Below are 21,359 nucleotides of genomic sequence, written 5' to 3'. Positions count from 1 at the left end.
AGAGCCATTTGAACCATTCTTGAACTTAAATTGGAAAGAACACATAGAAAACGTTTTGGGGTAGGCTAACCAAAGCCTGCGTTTTATTGGCAGGACACTTAGAAAATGTGCTAAAGTAACTGCCTGCACTACGGTTGTCCGTCCTCTTTTAGATACTGCTGCGCGGTGTGGGATTCTTACCAGATAGGACTCAAGGAGTACATCGAAAAAGTTCAAATGAGGGCAGCGCGTTTTGTATTATCACGGAATACGGGAGAAAGTGTCACGGAAATGATACACGATTTGGTCTGGACATCATTATAAGAAAGGCGTTTTTCGTTGCGATGGAACTTCTCACGAAATTTCAATCACCAGCTTCTCAAAAATGGTTCAAATGGCTCTGAGCACTATGGGTCTCAACATCTGAGGTCATCAGTCCCCTAGAACTTAGAACTACTTAAACCTAACTAACCTAAGGACATCACACACATCCATGCCCGAGGCAGGATTCGAACCTGCGACCGTAGCGGTCACGCGGTTCCAAACTGAACCACCTTGTCCTCCGAATGCGAAAATGTTTTGTTGACTCCGACCTACATAGGGGGAACGATCACCGTGGTAAAATAAGGGAATCCGAGCTCGCACGGAATGATATAGACGTTCGTTCTTTCCGCATGCTTTACGTGATTGGAATAATAGAGAATTATGAAGCTGGTTCGGTGAAACCTCTGCCAGGCAGAGTATCCATGTAGATGTAGATGTAGATGAGCTGTTGATAATGGCGTCGTCGTCTTCTTAAATGCATTCTTGACTAACATCAACTCACTACGTCCATTCTCAAATGTAACAAACACACAAGATCGTTGCAGTGCCTATTTAAAGCAAAGTTGATTTGCGTTATAATAGTGCCCTACTAGCGCCACTCTTATGCGATTAGTGCGAAATCTGAACAGAGGTCTTCTTACAAATGTTGAAACCCACTTAACAACTTTTATTTATCTCGCACAATTTCTTCTTCAGGTTGTGTTTTTTTTCCATCTGTATATTATGATTTATTTATTTTTTTAATATATAAAATTACACATCCAATTAATATGTGATTAAACATCTGTCTATGGAATAGTGAAATGTCCCAATAGAAAAATTAGTGAATGATTGTGCTGATAAACCCGTTACGTTATTTGATTTTCAAACAGCTGAGCAGAACTGAACGTACTCAGACATTTCGCTCTTTACTTATTCTGATCAACACTAAACTGACACACAATATTTTTAGCGCACGCAATCTGACTTTCAATAATACCTACAAAAAAGTGGCCCTGACTAACAATAACCTATACCTTTCATGAATCACTTACCTTACGAAAATCTTCGTTACTCGAACTACTGCAATACAGCGAGCGCCAATACTGCCAGCTAAATAAAAGATTCTAACTACTGAAGGCACTAACTACTGATAGGCATACTTATCAAATGAAAAATTTTGATAGACAACAAACAATGTATTTACCTTAATAGTGTTCAAGAGTCATTATATATATATATATATATATCAGTTCATGACATCCAGTCTTACAAATTTACTGTCTCTGATGGACACACGTCCAGAACATCCGCTCTCAAAACTTCCGCCATCTCCCCCCCCCCCCCCCCCTCACATCCACCACTGCTGGCGGCTTACCTCCAACTGCACAACGCTACGCGCTCTCCACACCCAACTGCCCAACACTACAGGATTTTGGATGGACATCATTGAAACAAAGGCGTTTTTCGTTGCCGAGGAACCTTCTCACAAAATTCCAATCACCAACTTCTCCTCCGACTGCGAAAATGTTTTGTTGACGCCGGCCTTCATAGGGGGAATCGATCACAGTGGTAAAATAAGAGAAGCCAGACTCGCACGGAAAGATATACACTTATGTAGCATTATCCTTTTCCTGCTTTCTTTGCGTGTGTGCTTCAGTTTTATTAGGTCTGCCCACGTTCGTTCCCTTTAATGCGTGTCAGGGCGCTGATGATCTCGACGTTGAGCGCCCATAAGCCCCAACAGACACACACACACACACACACACACACACACACCACTACAATAGCGAATATTCCAACAATGCCAACCACCCACGGACGGCACACAGCACAGCCAGTGATTTTCTACAGAGCGCTACGTGGCGTTACCAACATAAAAACCTAAACAGCCTACTTACAATAGGAGTATGCAATTTTGATCGAATTTATCACTCATAAATCTCGGTGTTTTGAAGTCGGATGTGTGCCTCTTTCTCCAGGCGGAGGGCGAGAACGTGAGCAAGCTGGAGAAGGCGGACATCCTGGAGCTGACGGTGCGCCACCTGCAGCGGCTGTCGCAGGCGGAGGGCGGTGGCTCCTGCTGGCAGTCCCCTCGCTTCCAGGTGGGTCCGCCCGCTCTCTGCTCGCTACTCACATCATGGCAAAAGGCAAGCCGTGATGTGGCCACAAAGACGGCCGACCACTTCCAATAGCGTTTCGACTCTCCTTAACAGCGTCGAGGCTCCACAGTCGGAAATTTCCCCCTATACTGGGTGTAACGGGTATAAGTGGAAATATTTCTATTGGTGACTGGGGACAGTGTACTGGACAACATTACATCATCAAAGTTTATGTTAGTTGCAGACTAATAATTCTAACTACTACAAGTCGCATGATTTAGGTTGGTTAGTTACCTCCAGCTACATGTGGCAAAAGCAAACCAATAATGTAAGTCTGTAGGATTTATGTAAGTCTGCAGGCTTTCGTGGCCGTTGTCATTAAAGTTAAAATCTTCTGGGGTATTTGGCCGCGTCATATTTCCTGTAAAATGATCGACGATCACTCTGTTCGAATCTTCTTCAAGATTGTCCGGTGTCCACTACTGCTAGCAACTGATTGCTAGATCCTGAAGAAGATCCCAGCAGAGGAGTCGAAACGTCGATTATTTTGGAGGAAATATGACTCGGCCTAACACACCAGAAGATTTTAACTTTAGAAAACCATTAATGTTCGTTTTCCCTGAGCAGAAAGTCAAGTGTTGAGCTGTGGACATGTGGACGCTAAACAGTTACTCTACACTGACAGGCGCAGCCCACTTAGTAGTGCTTTACGGCCATGCAGAAAACGTCAGGTCGTAAATTCTGTAACGAGGTGGGGAGACCGTTCGACATAGAGAGAGAAAACAACCAATACAGTGATGTGTGTATATATTGAGGCACCACACATAAAAATATCTGCGCTTATACCGTCTCTTTATTACCGTTATTCTCCAACAGAGTGGTTAATCATTTACAGACGTCATCAAAAAAAATGCTTCAAATGGCTCTGAGCACTATGGGACTTAACATCTGAGGTCATCAGTCTCCTAGAACTTAGAACTAATTAAACCTAACTAACCTAAGGACACCACACACATCTATGCCCGAGGCAGGATTCGAACCTGCGACCGTAGCGGTCACGCGGTTCCAGAATGAAGCGCCTAGCCGGCCGGTGTGGCCGTGCGGCTCTAGGCGCTTCAGTCTGGAACCGCGTGACCGCTACGGTCGCAGGTTCGAATCCTGCCTCGGGCATGGATGTGTGTGGTGTCCTTAGGTTAGTTACGTTTAATTAGTTCTAAGTTCTAGGGGACTGATGACCTCAGATGTTAAGTCCCATAGTGTTGAGACCCATTTGAACCATTTTTGAAGCGCCTAGAACCGCTAGGCCACAGAGGCCGGCAGACGTCATCAGAGACACAGCGGGAAAATCCGACTGCTTCCAGGTCCCGTACTGAAACAGTCAACATTGCCTACTAGTCTACAACGTTCATCTGATCAAAAGCAATCTGAATCTTCAGCTTTTCCCGGCTTACGACACGTCGAAGTAGTTCACGGGTTAACTGCTGGGTGTCAGTGTCCAACGGGCACAATATTTCGGCAGACGACCACGCTGCCATCATCTCGTGTGCTGATGAACATTTGGACACTGACATCAGACAGTTCACCCGTGAACTATTTTAATCAAAATTATCTGCTCACATCCGTGTAATGTGAAATTGACCGCTAGATGTCACGAGAGACGCACCTGACAGTATACGAAAACGGGGTGGGTGGTACTGTCGGAGCAGCAACAGCGGAAAGGACCGTTCAGGAGAGCCCAAGTGACTTCGATCGTGGCTGACAACTACAAGGGAAACTCCTCATGGCACCCCCTCCCCCCCCCCCCCCCTCAGTTTACCTGGTAAGATCAGTCAGTGAACAGCCCGTCAAAAACAGAACACAGATCAAGCAAGAAAACAGGAAGAAGTTGTAATGAACTGTGAAAGAAGATGCAAAACAGAAGTAGTGAACGGCCCAAGCTCAAGATGAGCAACATCAGGTGTGCTTGAAAAGCTATGTCGTTGTTTTTATGTGATCACAGTTTTGGACTGCCAGGCGGAAGATCCATTGTCGATTCTGCCTCCTGACCGATTTCTTTTTCCTCACAAAATTATGAACTGTCCGTCCGATCACTAACGTGTCTATTCACTGTATTCAGATCTGTGTCTGTGTCGTGATGTAACGTCCGTTTGCAACAGCGAGGTGTAACGAAGGTGTGGGGCGGCGGGTTGAATAATAATTATTGGTGGAAATTGGAATTGTTGTAAATATTGTTCGCCGCTTTTTACGAGAGCCTGGCAACTATTTCTGTGGTCAGCCAGAAAGCGATGGAGAACATGCTGACCATAGTTCCCAGTTTGCAAGTCCACGTTCTTGTCCAGCCCACTGGAAGAAATGTTTCTATTCTCTATTTGCTCAGCGAAATCAGGACTATGATTATAATTGAAGATTTTTGAGTTCTAATTGATACATATATTTGGTAAAGTTTCACACGCACAACATTGTAATATTCACTATGTTGTTACTGACAGGAAGTCTTTCTGTCCTACACGACACTATGAGTAGTTCAGAGGCGACCTCTACGGTAAGTTCCTACTAAATTGTCTTTCGCCCTGACTATTGATAATCAAAATAAATGCTCGCCACAAAAATGGAAAATAACTGTCACCTCTTGCCACACGGATTTTTTAAAATTACGGGTGGCATACTAACAGTTATTTTTGCGAAATCTAGGCAATCCAGGACGGTGTACAGTCCTCGCGAGTTCACTTTCCGTTATTACTGAAAATACGCGATTTGTAACAGCCTGGCCGGTCGAAGTGGCCGAGCGGTTCTAGGCGCTACAGTCTGGAACCGCACGACCACTACGGTCGCAGGTTCGAATCCAGCCTCGGGTATGGATGTGTGTGATGTCCTTAGGTTAGTTAGGTTTAAGTAGTTCTAAGTTCTAGGGGACTGATGACCTCAGCAGTTAAGTCCCATAGCACTCAGAGCCATTTTTTTGTAACAGCCTGTCTTTGACGTCATCCGAGGCAGCGCGCATTCCGGCGTTAGCGTTTGACTGATGCGGATCTTAACGTTGGCTGGATGCGAAGCAAAGCCTAGTCTTGTCTCTCGGCTGTATTTATATACGTGGCGCAGCGGGCGGCCAAGGGAACGCCTGCTGTCATCCGTCCGGTAGCAGTTTCCAGACCTTCGTTAAGACTTCGCGTTCTAAAATTTTTAGAACGAATCTTGTATTTGTTATTATTTACATCCAGGCCATGAAACTTATTATAGCTTTGTTATATAGTAGGTTTTATCACGTACTCTAACCAAAACTTTCTAGCCTTAATGTAACAGATACTTAATCTACTACAAATAAGGACGTTTTTGTTACAAATTTAGTTTTCATTAAATTACTCGAAAACTATTAGAGGTAGTTATTATTGTTAAGTTGAACTGAAGCGTCATACAAATTTTTACGCTTCTAAGTCTAATATTTAGCATCTTCAATTTTTCTTAAAAACGTGGATTCTGACCAAAATATTGATTTAATCGCGTTGAGACATGTACCACTTAATTTTAACATAAATCTGTACATTATCACCAATTTATGGCTTCCTAGCTTTATTATTTAGCGCCACTTTTTTTCCATAAAACGATGTAATTAGGTAAATTATTGATCTAATCAGTCTGATACTTGACAGTTTAAACATTATTACGCTAAAGCATATGTTGACAAAGTTTGAGAAAGCTGCTTCAACTTTTAATTTCATTCTTAATTCTGATGAAATACTTGTGTGCTACGCACAGACGCCTTATGGTGACGTGGCGCTGCTAGCGGCGCATCTTTGAGGCAATGGTTTGTGGACAGTAACTGAAATTATCTGGCCTGCACAGCGTCCCGACGTGAGCTCAATAGAACACCTTTGAGAAGAGTTTTGACTACACACCGGACCCCAATTCCCGGCATAACTACCTTCTCTGGCCGGCCGAAGTGGCCGTGCGGTTAAAAGCGCAGCAGTCTGGAACCGCAAGACCGCTACGGTCGCAGGTTCGAATCCTGCCTCGGGCATGGATGTTTGTGATGTCCTTAGGTTAGTTAGGTTTAACTAGTTCTAAGTTCTAGGGGACTAATGGCCTCAGCAGTTGAGTCCCATAGTGCTCAGAGCCATTTTTTTTACCTTCTCTGGTTTCGGCTCTTGAAGAATGGGTTGCGATTACTCCACAGACAATAAAACACCTCAATGAAACTGTGCTCATCAGAGTTAAAGCTGTCTTAAAGGTCCACTAATAGCAGTGTCAAGATACGTCTCATCAGATAGTGTAGGTAACCTTTAACTAACAACTAAAGAGTTACCAACAGTAACAAGTACTCTGTAGTGTAATATTACAACGCAACACCTCTACAGCACAGGTGACTTGCAGAAACTTGAATAAACTAAATGCTCATTAGAGCTCCTCGCCTACTCTGAAACTTTCGTACATGTACCTAATTAGACGATACTTTTAAAGGACATATAAATTTTATTAGCGTCAAAACGGCATTCCTTTCGCAACAGTTCCGTTTGTCTCTAATCTGAAAGACGTCGACGTCGTCTCTGTCGCTTATGGCGAAGGGAAACCGGTTACGGAGAGGAAACGATAAAAACGGTCCGCACCTACTTGCCGCAGTTACCGTGTTATGGGCGGGAGAGCAATCCCTCCGGGCCCGCTGGTAATTAACAGAAGATTGCTCCCAATCTGATCGGCCGTCGCCACTAATGCGCCTGTCAAGACTACTTTCCAGCTCCCAGAATTACGAATACATCCGGTGACCAGGTCCTGATCTTAATTGTACCACTCACTAAGACGTTGGGCACAGAACTCGTCTTTCTATTGGAAGAACGGAGAGGAAACGGTGAACACCTTAACAAGCCAGTCTAAGAAAGTAAAGATTTGGATTGCGTTGACGTTTCAGTTTTCACGTCTGGCCTCTGGGGACATAGCGAATGTTCTCAGACGCCTGGTGGGGTTTTAATTTTCGGGGACAGAACTCGCACTGAACGCGGGTAAGGTATTTTATCAATAAGTCCGAGACCTGAGGGTTGTTACTATTTCTGTCAGCAGCGTTAGAACTTCCTTTCCTCACAAAGGGTGCTAATCTCACGCAGGGACTCCCAACGTGGAGAACCAGGGTTTTGTTCTTGGGGGTAGCCCTCCACTACTGCTCTCAGAGGCCTGCCTTTCCTGAAAGCAGACAGTGAAGGAGGAAAATGAAAGACATCTCGGGCCTCGAAATCTAATATAGTTAGGGGTAAAAAAATAAAAATAAAGAAAGAGCTGGTCAAGGGAGAACGATAGGAAAGAAAACAGAAGAAGACTGACAAAGTAAGTGGAAGTAATGTCAGACATAACTAAGGGCCCATGTGGTTGCTATCCACATACCGCTAATAAAGTGGCCCTTTATAGGACTACCCTTCCTCTGAAATCTCACCAACCGTCTGACACGGCGGCCCTATGAGGAGCAATCTCCCACCAGCATAGCTCAGTGGATCACTGACGCACACAAACCTCCCCACCAGCTTCACAGCGGTAAACCAAAACACATGAACGATTTACAGATGAAACTATGCTAGATAAAGGAATTAGACAAGGAGGTTCATTAAATCCACTTCTTCTCAACTAGTAATGCACCATGTCACTAATCATGTAAGAAAGGAACTGGGCTATAAAATGAGAAGTATAGTAGTAAAGCAGATAATGAGGATAATCTACAAAGGTTAGTTCATCAATTTAATAAAACAGCTCAGCAATATAACATGGAAATCTCATATAAAAATAACTAAGGGTATGGTTATAACAGAAGCACCTGTTTCAGGTAAATTAGAAGTAGGTGGTCTGTCAACGGAACGAGTGATGAATTTATTTATCTGAGGAATGTTATCACCAGTTATAAGGACTTAACCATGGAACTGAAAAGTCAAGTGACAAAGCCAGGCAGGATGCCCGGATGCCTGCAAAATACTGTATGAAGAAACCAATTTAGGGGAAAGTAATCATATATAAAACAATGGTGCGTCCTGTTTTGACATACTCAGCAGAAACTTGAGCAGAAACGAATAAGGTAAAACAAAAGTTAACGGCAGTGGTAATGAAAGTACTAATATATATACAAGGAGTGACCATATGGAACGAAAGAACAGATGTGTCGACAAGAGAGCGGTACGGAATGCAAAAAATGGATAAATGGATGAAGATTAGGAAAATAAATTAGAATGAACATGTGGAAAGATGGACTCTTCAAGACTTGCTAAAATCTGTAAACACGAACAATTGCATGGGAAAATTACCCAGACGACTACCGTGGAGATGAGAAAGGAATAGCTATACAAACGTCTCATTAAAATCTGTAACTGTTTCTCTCATATAATTTTGTACTCCAAGTAGAAAATTGGTCGCGATGTCCTTAATCAGCACGTCTGTATCATACTTAGTAGGCCTTACACCATTACTACACGCACATTACGAGACTGTAGTATTCACACAAGGGAGAAGGGGTGTTGAAGTAGGCCCGACAAGGGAGAAGGCGTGTTGAAGTAGGCCCGACAAGGGAGCGCCCATAGAAAAGTCGAAAAATTGACAAAAAGATAAAAAAAAGAAACCTCCCACCTACGAAGGTTATACATGTTCAACAATGGTTTTAACGCTGCTACCTGACTGCAGAATAATCGTGAAAGCCTGAGAGCGATTACTGAAGCAAACAGCCTATTTCATTGTAGCTTCCGATATCCGCCGACTGAAGACACAGCGATGAATAAAACAATTAAAAAAGGGAGGGGATATGTAATTTACTTCGTCATCCAGCCAGTATTTTTGCTTCACCCAAGTTTCAGCTGGTACTACATGCTTCCAATTAAACAAAAAAAAAATCAAGAATCGTGCTATAGTGTGTGTAGAATAATATAATATTATGAGAGTAATAAAATATGTTACTTGTTATACTATGTGATCCAAAGTCGTTAACATTTGAAAATTAAATACTTCACGTAGTAATGTAGGTAGAGAGGTAAAAATCCAAAACAGGTAGTAAACTGAGCAACAGATGGCGCTTCATATGATACAAAAGCTAAGTTGTCTGCGGACCTGGGAGGCCAAGTGTGACGGACGTGGTGGCTCAACGCGCGAGAGATCTTTCTGAGATGGAACGCCATCCTGCATAAAAATCACAGCTACAGTCAGCCAGATTACGGATGATCTGACTACCCCTCCTATGCGTAATTGACATCTTTCTGTCGAGCGACTCCATTAACCAGTGTAGCACTCGTTTGTAGTTTCAATAAAACATCATGTTATTTCAGGCACGTGCGTCGATTTTTACATCTCTTCTTAAATTATTCCGTGAATTAGTGCTTTTTCAAATGTTAATAGTCTTTTGAGTCACCCTGTACATCGTATTAAAACCATTGTACAACTGCTGTCATAAATAATAAAACACAGGTTTTGTTTTAATTTCATTTTTTTAGAAAGCTTGTACAATTTTCGGTTTACTTACAACAGTGATCCAATCATGTTGTGTTTCATGGAAAGAAAAATAATTTAGTATGGTCTATTAGACCCTGCAAAGTTATAACTTCCATAAATGCTTCATTTTTATTACACCTATTTATAAACTTTCAAAATTTTGAAAATATGAATAGAAAATAATGCAGAAACATAGTTCCAAAAGGGAAGGGAAGCGGGAACAGCTTTGGCAGTTATGTGAGATGTGCTGGATGGTCTCAGTACGATTCTTCCAATCCATGAAGACGGAGAACAGCCACTTAGACACAGAGAGAGAGAGAGAAAGACAGTCAGACAGACAGACAGAAAGACAAGGTAAACCAGTATCCTTGAATGTCCGCTAACATCGGAGAGGCCGTGGAGTGGAACGAAGCCTGGGTTGCAACAGTGGCCAGAATACACGCTCCCTTCCGCATGAGACAAGTTACGCGATATATTGCTCCAAAGATTAATTAGCAACCGTTTATTGACCTACCTAGTTGCTCCTCAGCAATGCTATACTTCACAAAACTGTTCAACAAGGATCCCCAGAAACGCTTGGACCCTCAGGACAGGGTTGAAATTTCTACTTCGGAAACACCAAAATCAAAGTGTCAAATGGTTCAAATGGCTCTGAGCACTATGGGACTTAACTGCTGTGGTCATGAGTCCCCTAGAACTTACAACTACTTAAACCTAACCAACCTAAGGACATCACACACATCCATGCCCGAGGCAGGACTCGAACCTGCGACCATAGCGGTGGCGCGGTTCCAGACTGTAGAGCCAGAACCGCTTGGCCACTCCGGCCGGCCCTGTGCGGTATTTTAATTTATTCAGAGAGATTACCGCTGTACTAGAAAACGTACACTGCTAAGAGACTACGGTACCTCTAGGTGGTCGATAATAACTTCCGCCCGATAATCTCCAGAACGACAAACTAGGGTAATTGGTCGAAGGCCTGCGTGAAATGTCACAATAAAACAACAAACGTCCAAGGTAATAAAAAATATTTAGTCTCTCTATTACACCTTGCAAAGTCATATTTTCCATAAAATACCACTAACGACTGAAACACGTATGTAACATAGCAGCGATGGCGAGGCATTGTAGCATCTGTGACCAGAGAGTATGCGCAACACTCGCGCGGTCAAGCGCATACTCTCTGGTCACAGATGCTACAATGCCTCGCCATCGCTGCTATGTTACATACGTGTTTCACGACTTCACGAACTGATACACGCATCTCCTACTCGACAAATGCGTGCATCTGTCACACACTTGAATGCAAAACTCGGATAGGCAGTTCATCAGTCCACATCCTTGCATCTGCAAATTCTTGAAGTTTTCTTCACTGGAAATAACACTTTTTGGATGAAGATAGGTCACTAACTATCGAGCTTAGAAATCAGTAATGTTACCAAAACAGAACCTCTGCTCTAGAGAGCTTTCGACTGCAACTCCTAGGACTGCTGAACGACTCAATTTCGCGAGCTCCTGATTGCAAACATGGGTCTCTTACTTCTCTCACCAGTAACATTCTCGATGATGTATTGAATAAGCGTCTGTTGTTGGATCTGACGATGGCTGCAGAGGCAAAACCGGCCCTGAATTTTAACAAACCATGACACGGACATTGATTTGTATAGTTTAACCCCTACAAAAATCATGAGTGATGGTATCTGATCCAATTTTCTATTTGGAGTACAAATCTACACGATGGAAAGAAATCTCAACACCGACAAGGAGTTGTACCACATAAAGTTGGTAGCCGTATTTGTACATCTGAAACGTGATGTCTATTTCAGTTTCGAGCCAGTTGCATAAGAGTGGTGCTAGCAGCACCATTATGAGGATGCAAATCAGCTGTGTTTTAAATACACGCAGTAATGGTTCAAATGGTTCAAATGGCTCTGAGCACTATGGGACTCAACTGCTGATTTCATTAGTCCCCTAGAACTTAGAACTAGTTAAACCTAACTAACCTAAGGACATCACAAACATCCATGCCCGAGGCAGGATTCGAACCTGCGACCGTAGCGGTCTTGCGGTTCCAGACTGCAGCGTCTTTAACCGCACGGCCACTTCGGCCGGCACACGCAGTAACGGTCGTGAGCGTTAGTTACCTTTAAAATTGGACGTGGTGAGTTGATGTTAGTCAAGAATACCTTCAAGGCGACAACACCATTATCAACACCTCAGTGAGTTTGAACGACGTCGTGTGATAGGGCTACGAGAATTGGGATGTTCCTTCTGCGATACTGCTGAAAAACTTGGCAGGATTGTAGCCACTGTACATGACTGCTGACGTCTGTGTTCACCAGAATGTACGGTCCGAAGAGGGCCGGGCCACGTACGGCCACGCGGCAGTACCAGGAGGGAAGACCATCGTGTTCGGCGTATGGCTCTGGCGCATTTGACTAAATCTGTAGCAGCAATATGAGCAGCGGTGGACACCACAGTGACACAACCAACTGTTCCAAATCGATTACTTCAAAGACAGCTTCGAGCTAGACGCTCTGTTGCGTGAATTCCACTGCCCTCCTTTACTTCAGTGGTGTCAGTCGAGAGCTCATTCGAGAGCAGGGTGGAGGCCTGTTGTGTTTTCTGATCAAAGCTGGTTCTGCAACGGTGCCAGTGACGGCCGTGTGTTGGCTAGAAAGAGGCCAATCGAAGACCCACAAACAGCCTTTCTGCATGCTATACACATTGGACCTATACCTCGAGTTATGGTCTTGGGTGCAATTTTGTATGACTGCAGAAGCACTCTAGTGGTTTTCTCATGCACCCTGACTGTAAATCCGTACGTCAGTCTGGTGATTCGACCTGTTGTTCTGCCATTCGTGTACGAATGTTTTCCAACAGGATAACGCTCACTCACATATCGGTGTTGTGACCCAACATGCTCTACAGTCAGCCAGTCAGCCTACATGTTCCCTTGGCCTGCTCGAGCATCATATGTGTCTCCAGTCGGGCGCATGTTGGACGTCATATGACGATAATTCCAGCATCATCCACAAACAGCATTAACCGTCTCTGCATTAAAACAGGCGAGGAACTCCATACCACGAACCAACATCCGGCCTGTACAGCATAATGTATGCACGTTTGTACCCTTGCATCCAACATTCTGGCGGTTACGCCGTTTATTAATCTGTCAGCATTTCACATTTGCAAAGACTTATCTCGTGCTCACTTTACCTCATCATCTTGCAGTGTTATTCGAATGTGTTACCTAGACAAATGTAATCCCTAATTTTCATTACATTAATAATTTTTTGGTGTTGAGATCTTCTCCGTCATTGCATGTAACAGGAACGATTATTAACTGCAAGAAAAAATTTGGAAATTTACGGTAAGTTCCTGTGGAACCAATCTGCTGAGTTCATCGGTCCGCAGGCTTACACACCACTTAACTAAACTTAAAGTAACTTACACTGCTACGATCGCAGGTTCGAATCCTGCCTCGGGCATGGGTGTGTGTGATGTTCTTAGGTTAGTTAGGTTTAAGTAGTTCAAAGTTCTGGGGGACTGATGACCACAGCAGTTAAGTCCCATAGTGCTCAGAGCCATTTGAACCATTTTAACTTACACTAAGGACAACACACACATTCACGTCCGAGAGAGGACTCGTAACTCCGACACGGGGAGCCGCGCGAACCGTGGCAAGGTGCCCAAGACCGGACGGCTACCCCGCGCGGCTAACTGGAAAAAAGTGCAATGTAATTCTTCGTTTCCAGACTACAGAATGACTGAGGTGGGCAGTATAAAGGTAACTGGTCTTCTCGGCTGGTCCAGGCTAACTTATTTCGCCTCGATTCGCCTCTGCTCCAGTCAGCATTCATCACAAGTTCATTTCCACGTCCATAAGAAAGCTCCAACATGCTCACAAAGCATGCCAGACGGGTATCGGAGCAGAATGATACGATAAGTATTAAGACGCCAGGAAGAAACTTCCGTGACATTAGAGAGAACCGTGGCTGGCAAAAAAGTGTAGAGGAAGAAAGAACTTGGAACCAACCCAACAAATAATTGAGGACGTTGGGTTAAGTGTTACTCAGAGAAGAAGACGTTGTCACAGAATAGGAAATCTTGGTGAGCCGCATCAAACCTATTACACGTATGACCACTTGTCAGACTTACGACCTCTTCCTCCCCTCTTCACCCCTCCTCCAACCCCCCCCCCCCCCCCCAAAAAAAAAAAAGACGAGAAAATAACAATCAACGATGCTTGAATGATATTTCCGCATTAGATCATTATCAAGTACAAGCGATAGTAATATAAAATACAGAACTTTTACAGTCGAATGGTGGAAGTGTGATTCAAATATTAATACATAATTGTGGCCCAAAAATACGAAAATATTTCCAACCATTGTGTTTGACGAAGACCAGCATCTAAGAATGAGTCCACGGCGTTGCCGAGAATGATATGTTTAAATCCAAGGAAACTTTTAGAGTTGTGTAGCAGTCCTAATACGCTATTTACAGTGTAAGTTAGTAATCTACCACATAACGCTGGAAGCTCTGTTGTGCTGTTTGTGGACTACCCTATTGTCCATAGGAGGGTTAGGACGCCAGAAGATTCTAGCAGGAAGATTTCCGGGCCATCAACGGTTGATCGAGTGGCTGGCAGTTTAGCCGGAACGTAAAGAAACGTAAAGTATTCCACAGAAACTGGCGAAGATATTAACTACTATACAGGTCCGCGGTTTTTTTTTTATTGAAGGTAAATAAAATCTAGATTGTCAGGACACGTCATGTTATTCTTTAGAGTCATCTTACACAACCGACGTTTTGATTCAAACTGTTCACCTAATCGGGAACACCAGAAGTTCCTGAAAAAGGATCGCAGCAGAGGGGTTGGAAACGTCGAGGCCTTAAGAAGAAACAAAAGGGGAACGTGGCAAGTCAAACTATTTAGAAGATTCTACGTTCATACCTGCTTCTGTTCGATTACAACATTGTCGACAAATCAGTGGAAGTAGTAAGTACTGCAAAATTTCTACTGTAACTGTCTTCAATAACTTAAAGTGAAATGACCACATAAAACAAACTGTAAAAAAGCGGGTGGCAGATTGAGATTCGTTGTAAGAATCTTAATTAATGTTATTCACGAAAGAGGTGGGTTGCAAAACACTTGTTCAAAGGATTTTTTTAATATTGCTCATCAGTCTGGACGGCTTACCATGTTTGATTAATAGAAGAGGTAAGGGAGATACAATGAAGAGTAGTGCGTTTCAATCCGGGATCGCTTTGTCGACACGAAAGCATTACGGAGATACTCAACAAACTACAGTTGCAAACTCTATGAGACAGGAGTTGAGATAATCAGCAACTGTATTAATATTTAATGCAATCCCATTTATTTTTCAGTCTCTATTGCACGTTTTTAATTAGATAACATGTTTCGACCACACAGGATATCTTCAGACCTCAAACAACGTAAAATTAAATATGTAGCAGCTAATATTTTACAATCAGCAGAAAAAATTTTGTACGTAAATGTAGACTTTACCTAAATATTTGTATCAGGAACCTGTCTTGTCTACTCAGAACCGCATCAGAGAGCCGTATTTCGCGGCTGCAATCAGTGTTCCAAAAGACAGTACTCTGATGCTTGGCTCTGAGTAGACAGGACTGATCGCAGACGCAACTGCCGAGGAAAATTCTACGTTTAAGTACAGTTTCTTTTTCTCTACTTACGTAAAAAATTAGATGGTACGTACTTAATTTTACTACATTTTAGATCCGAAGATGATCCTGAGTGATCGATATTGATACAGTTGCTGATTATCACGACACGAATATGTCGACTATAGTCACTGTTGAAATTTCGAGACCGTACAGCATCCTCCCATATGCGTCACACGAACTGTCCACGACTAGAAAATTGAAAACGTTAGAGCTAATACGGAGGCTTACTGTCAATCATAGTGCAGAATTGCCCTCCACCACACGCCATAAGATGTAGATGTAGACGCAGCCTTCGAAGCAGTTTGCCTAGACAGATACATTGAGACATCTTACGGTAAGTTTCCCAAGAGAGATACACTTTAATTTACTTTTTACCTTGAACATATTCTCAGTTTCGAAATAATAAACTTTCTTGAGACTGAGAAGCTTACGTCCACGAATCAGCTTGGTTTTAGAGGGCTTCGCTCGTGCGAAACTCAGCTTGCCCTTTTCTGAAGTGATATACTGCGAATTATGGGTGAAAGGCTAGAGGCAGATTCCATATTTCTAGATTTCCGGAAATCATTTGAAGCGGTGCCTCGTCGCAGGCTGTTAATGAAGATAAGAGTATATGGAATATGCTCACAGATATGTGAGTGGCTTGAAAACTTCTTAAGTAACAGCACCCAATATGTTGCCTCGACGGCGAGTGTTCATCGGAGACAAGAGTATCATCAGGAGTGCCCCAGGGCAGTCTAACAGGACGGCTGTTGTTCTCTGTATACACAAATAATTTGGCGGAAGGGGTGGACAGCAATATGCGGTTCTTTGCTGATGACGCGATGGTGTACGGTAGGGTGTCATAGTTGAGTGACTGCAGGAAGGTACAAGACGACTCAGAAAAAACTTCCAGTTGGTGTGATAAATGGCAGCTAACCTTAAATGAGGTAACATTTAAATTAATGCGAATGAGTAGGAAGAACAAACCTGTAATGTTTGGCTACAGTATTACTAGTGTCCTGGTCGACACAGTCAAGTCGTTTAAATGTCTGGAATTAACTTTACAAAGCAATATGAGATGGAAGGAGCTTGTAAGAACTGTGGTAGGGAAGGCGAATGGTCGATTTACGTTTCTTGGGAGAATTTTATGAAAGACTTGTTCATCTGTAAAGGAGACTGCATATAGGACGCTAGTGCGATCTATTGCTGATTACTGGGCGAGTTTAATATTTTTTTTTTTCCATAGTGCGGGGCCACAGTCATAATACAGGGTGATTCAAAAAGAATACCACAACTTTAGGAATTTAAAACTCTGCAACGACAAAAGGCAGAGCTAAGCACTATCTGTCGGCGAATTAAGGGAGCTATAAAGTTTCATTTAGTTGTACATTTGTTCACTTGAGGAGCTGTTGACTAGGCGTCAGCGTCAGTTGATGCTAAGATGGCGACCGCTCAACAGAAACCTTTTTGTGTTATTGAGTACGGCAGAAGTGAATCGACGACAGTTGTTCAGCGTGCATTTCGAACGAAGTGTGGTGTTAAACCTCCTGATAGTTGGTGTATTAAACGTTGGTACAAACAGTTTACAGAGAATGGGTGTTTGTGCAAAGGGAAAAGTTCTGGACGGCCGAGAACGAGTGATGAAAGCCTCCAAGAAGCCCTGATCATACCCCCCGCGATTTTTTCTTATGGGGGTATGTTAAGGTTATGGTGTTTCGGCCACCTCTCCCAGCCACCATTGATGATTTGAAACGAGAAATAACAGCAGCTATCCAAACTGTTACGCCTGATATGCTACAGAGAGTGTGGAACGAGTTAGAGTATCGGGTTGATATTGCTCGAGTGTCAGGAGGGGGCCATATTGAACATCTCTGAACTTGTTTTTGAGTGAAAAAAAAACCTTTTTAAATACTCTTTGTAATGATGTATAACAGAAGGTTCTATTATGTTTCTTTCATTAAATACACATTTTTAAAGTTGTGGTATTCTTTTTGAATCACCCTGTATAATTCTTTAAAGTCAGTAGCGCCGTTAGACTTGTTTATTTACAGTGTTACATTTACACTTACACAATCATGATTTCGGCTTCAAAGTGCCATTATCAAGTGTTTTCTGAAAGCAGAGTAGACAATAACAGTGAAAGACATAAGTGATATAACCATATAAGAATTCATATTTGTAATGCTTACTTACAAGTGTTAACACATTGCCTAAGATGGCATACTGTCGTATTAAGGCCGTGCGGTTATAGGAGCTACAGTCTGGAGCCGAGCGACCGCTCCGGTCGCAGGTTCGAATCCTGCCTCGGGCATGGATGTGTGTGATGTCCTTAGGTTAGTTAGGTTTAATAATGTTCTAAGTTCTAGGCGACTGATGACCTCAGAAGTTAAGTCGCATAGTGCTCAGAGCCATTTGAACCATTTTTGTCGTATTAAAATACACTATTAGACACATTGTCTAAGAGTCGATATTTCTGGGAGAGCCTACTGCTTTGTTTCTTCACTGAGTACACGATCTTGAATGAATGACAGTTGGCTAAGAGTCAGAAATATCAAATGTTCAAATGTGTGTGAAATCTTATGGGACTTAACTGCTAAGGTCATCAGTCCCTAAGCTTACACAGTACTTAACCTAAAGTATCCTAAGGACAAACACACACACCCATGCCCCAGGGAGGACTCGAACCTCCGCCGGGACCAGCCGCAGAAATATCGACTCTTAGACAATGTGTCTAATAGTGTATTTTAATACGACAGTATGCCATCTTAGGCAATGTATAACACTTGTAAGTGTTGTTGTTGTTGTTGTTGTCTTCAGTCCTGAGACTGGTTTGATGCAGCTCTCCATGCTACTCTATCCTGTGCAAGCTTCTTCATCTCCCAGTATTTACTGCAACCTACATCCTTCTGAATCTGCTTAGTGTATTCATCTCTTGGTCTCCCTCTACGATTTTTACCCTCCACGCTGCCCTCCAATGCTAATTTGGTGATTCCTTGATGCCTCAGAACATGTCCTACCAACCGGTCCCTACTTCTTGTCAAGTTGTGCCACAAACTCCTCTTCTCCCCAATTCTATTCAATACCTCCTCATTAGTTATGTGATCTACCCATCTAATCTTCAGCATTCTTCTGTAGCACCACATTTCGAAAGCTTCTATTCTTTTCTTGTCCAAACTATTTATCGTCCATGTTTCACTTCCATACAGGGCTACACTCCATACAAATACTTTCATAAACGACTTCCTGACACTTAAATCTATACTCGATGTTAACAAATTTGTCTTCTTCAGAAACGCTTTCCTTGCCATTGCCAGTCTACATTTTATATCCTCTCCACTTCGACCATCATCAGTTATTTTGCTCCCCAAATAGCAAAACTCCTTTACTACTTTAAGTGTCTCATTTCCTAATCTAATTCCCTCAACATCACCCGACTTAATTCGACTACATTCCATTATCCTCGTTTTGCTTTTGTTGATGTTCATCTTATATCCTCCTTTCAAGACACTGTCCATTCCGTTCAACTGCTCTTCCAAGTCCTTTGCTGTCTCTGACAGAATTAAAATGTCATCGGCGAACCTCAACGTTTTTATTTCTTCTCCATGGACTTTAATACCTACTCCGAATTTTTCTTCTGTTTCCTTTACTGCTTGCTCAATATACAGATTGAACAACATCGGGGACAGGGTACAACCCTGTCTCACTCCCTTCCCAACCATTGCTTCCCTTTCGTGCCCCTCGACTCTTATAACTGCCATCTGGTTTCTGTACAAATTGTAAATAGCCTTTCGCTCCCTGTATTTTACCCCTGCCACCTTTAGAATTTGAGAGAGAGTATTCCAGTCAACATTGTCAAAAGCTCTCTCTAAGTCTACAAATGCTAGAAATGTAGGTTTGCCTTTCCTTAATCTATTTTCTAAGATAGGTCGTAGGGTCAGTATTGCCTCACGTGTTCCAACATTTCTGCGGAATCCAAACTGACCTTCGCCGATTAGGATTTTGCAGCTGTGACTTATTAAACTGATAGTTCGGTAATTTTCACATCTGTCGACACCTGTTTTCTTTGGGATTGGAATTATTATATTCTTCTTGAAGTCTGAGGGTATTTCGCCTGTCTCATACAACTTGCTCACCAGATGGTAGAGTTTTGTCAGGACTGGCTCCCCCAAGGCCGGCAGTAGTTCCAATTATTTGTCTACTCCGGGGGCCTTGTTTCGACTCAGGTCTTTCAGTGCTCTGTCAAACTCTTCACGCAGTATCGTATCTCCCATTTCATCACTTGTAAGTAAGCATTATAAATATGGATTCTTATATGGTTATATCACTTGTTATGTATTTCACTGTTTTGTCTAATCTGCTTTCAGAAAACACTTGATAATGGCACTTTGAAGCTGAAATCATGATTGCGTAAGTGTAAATGTAACGCTGTAAATAAACAACAGTCTAATGGCGGTACTGACATTAAAGAAATACTGCTCGAGTGTTTGGGATCCGTTCCAGGTCGGACTGTAGGAAGACATCGAAGCAATTTCAGACTCGGGCTGCTAGAATTTGTTGCCGTTAGGTTTGAACAACGTATAAGTGTTAAGGAATGGTTCGGGAACTCTAATGGTAATCCCTGGAAGGAAGGCGACGCTCTTTTCTGAAAACACTCTGGAGAAAATTTACATAACCGGCATTTCAAGCTGACTGCCGAACGATACTACTGCCGCTAACATACTTTGCGTAAGGACCATGAAGATAGGATACGAGAAATTAGGGCTTATACGGAGGCATATAGGCCGTCGTTTCTCCCTTGCTCTATTTGCGAGTGGAACGGGGAGGGAAGTGACTTGTGGTGGTGCAGTGTATCCTTCGCCACGCACCTTACTGTGGCTTGCGTGGTATCTATGTAGATGTAGATGTAGATGTCGATTTAGATGACCTCGATCAACACTGAGATGGATGACGCAGACCTCCCCCTATCTGCTGAATTACCTTCTGTGTGACATGCAGACTTCAGACCGTTCACTTGCAGGAAACGAGTCCAGTCGTTTGATATGTTGGGCACAGATAGCGAGGTATCTCTGACATCACTGGCGCGCTGGTGCCGATAGAATGCCGGGCACGCGTCGCGAGCAGTGTGGGAACGGAAGCTGGTCCCGTTCCGTCGAGAGGCAAGGACGCCGCTTTTTGCCGAATCTCGAGTCTGGACAGGGCGCGCTCAGAATCGGCGGTCAGTGCAGGAAGAGCCGGTCTGCGTCTACTCGCCATGCGCTGCACGTCCCGACGGCGGCACGACCTACAGTCAGGGAGCACACGCACAGTGAATTGCTCTGGGGTGAGACACGCCGCCATAAACGGCCGTGGCCAGTGATGCATGCTGCTGCTTACTCACGAAAATGCCATACCGCTGAATCACGGACAGCATATGGAATGGCATCTTTAGCTCTGCTAATCTCCACGGGACATTATTCCCATATAAGCTGAAAGTAAGAATTCGTTCTTACCTTTTCCACACGCTCTCAGATTTAGCTGTAATATACTCTAAGACAAAAAAAAAGAAAGAAAAACCACACGAGGACGGAATTATCCCAACGGTAGATGTGATGTACATATAGGGACTAACAAAGCATTACAATTTCAGAAAAATTGGAAGATTTATTCAAGCGAAAGAGCTTCACAAATTGAGCAAGTCGACCCGTGGTTCATACGCAAGCTTGGCATTGGCTGACACAGTTGTTGGATTTCCTCTTGAGAGATACAATGCCAAATTCTGTCCAATTGGCGCTTTAGAGCCTCAAAATCCCGAGCTGATTGGAGGTCATTGCCTGAAATGCTCAAACGTTCTCAACTGGG

At 43.2% G+C, this 21,359-nt stretch overlaps 1 protein-coding gene across 1 annotated transcript in view; it reads left to right on the top strand.

Moving 5' to 3' along the window:
* The window catches only part of LOC126455966 (enhancer of split mgamma protein-like), a 128,607-nt gene that overhangs the window by 90,784 nt on the left and 16,464 nt on the right, over positions 1-21,359 (top strand). The window contains exon 3 of the mRNA XM_050091723.1: positions 2,265-2,387. Within this exon, the coding sequence (XP_049947680.1) occupies positions 2,265-2,387 (123 nt within the window). The remainder of the gene's footprint in view (positions 1-2,264; positions 2,388-21,359) is intronic.

The sequence above is a fragment of the Schistocerca serialis genome, chromosome 2, assembly GCF_023864345.2.
Source record: "Schistocerca serialis cubense isolate TAMUIC-IGC-003099 chromosome 2, iqSchSeri2.2, whole genome shotgun sequence".
NCBI classification, from domain to species: Eukaryota; Metazoa; Arthropoda; class Insecta; order Orthoptera; family Acrididae; genus Schistocerca; species Schistocerca serialis.
The sequence above is the reverse complement of the archived record's forward strand: the minus strand, read 5'-3'. Positions and strand labels throughout refer to the sequence as shown.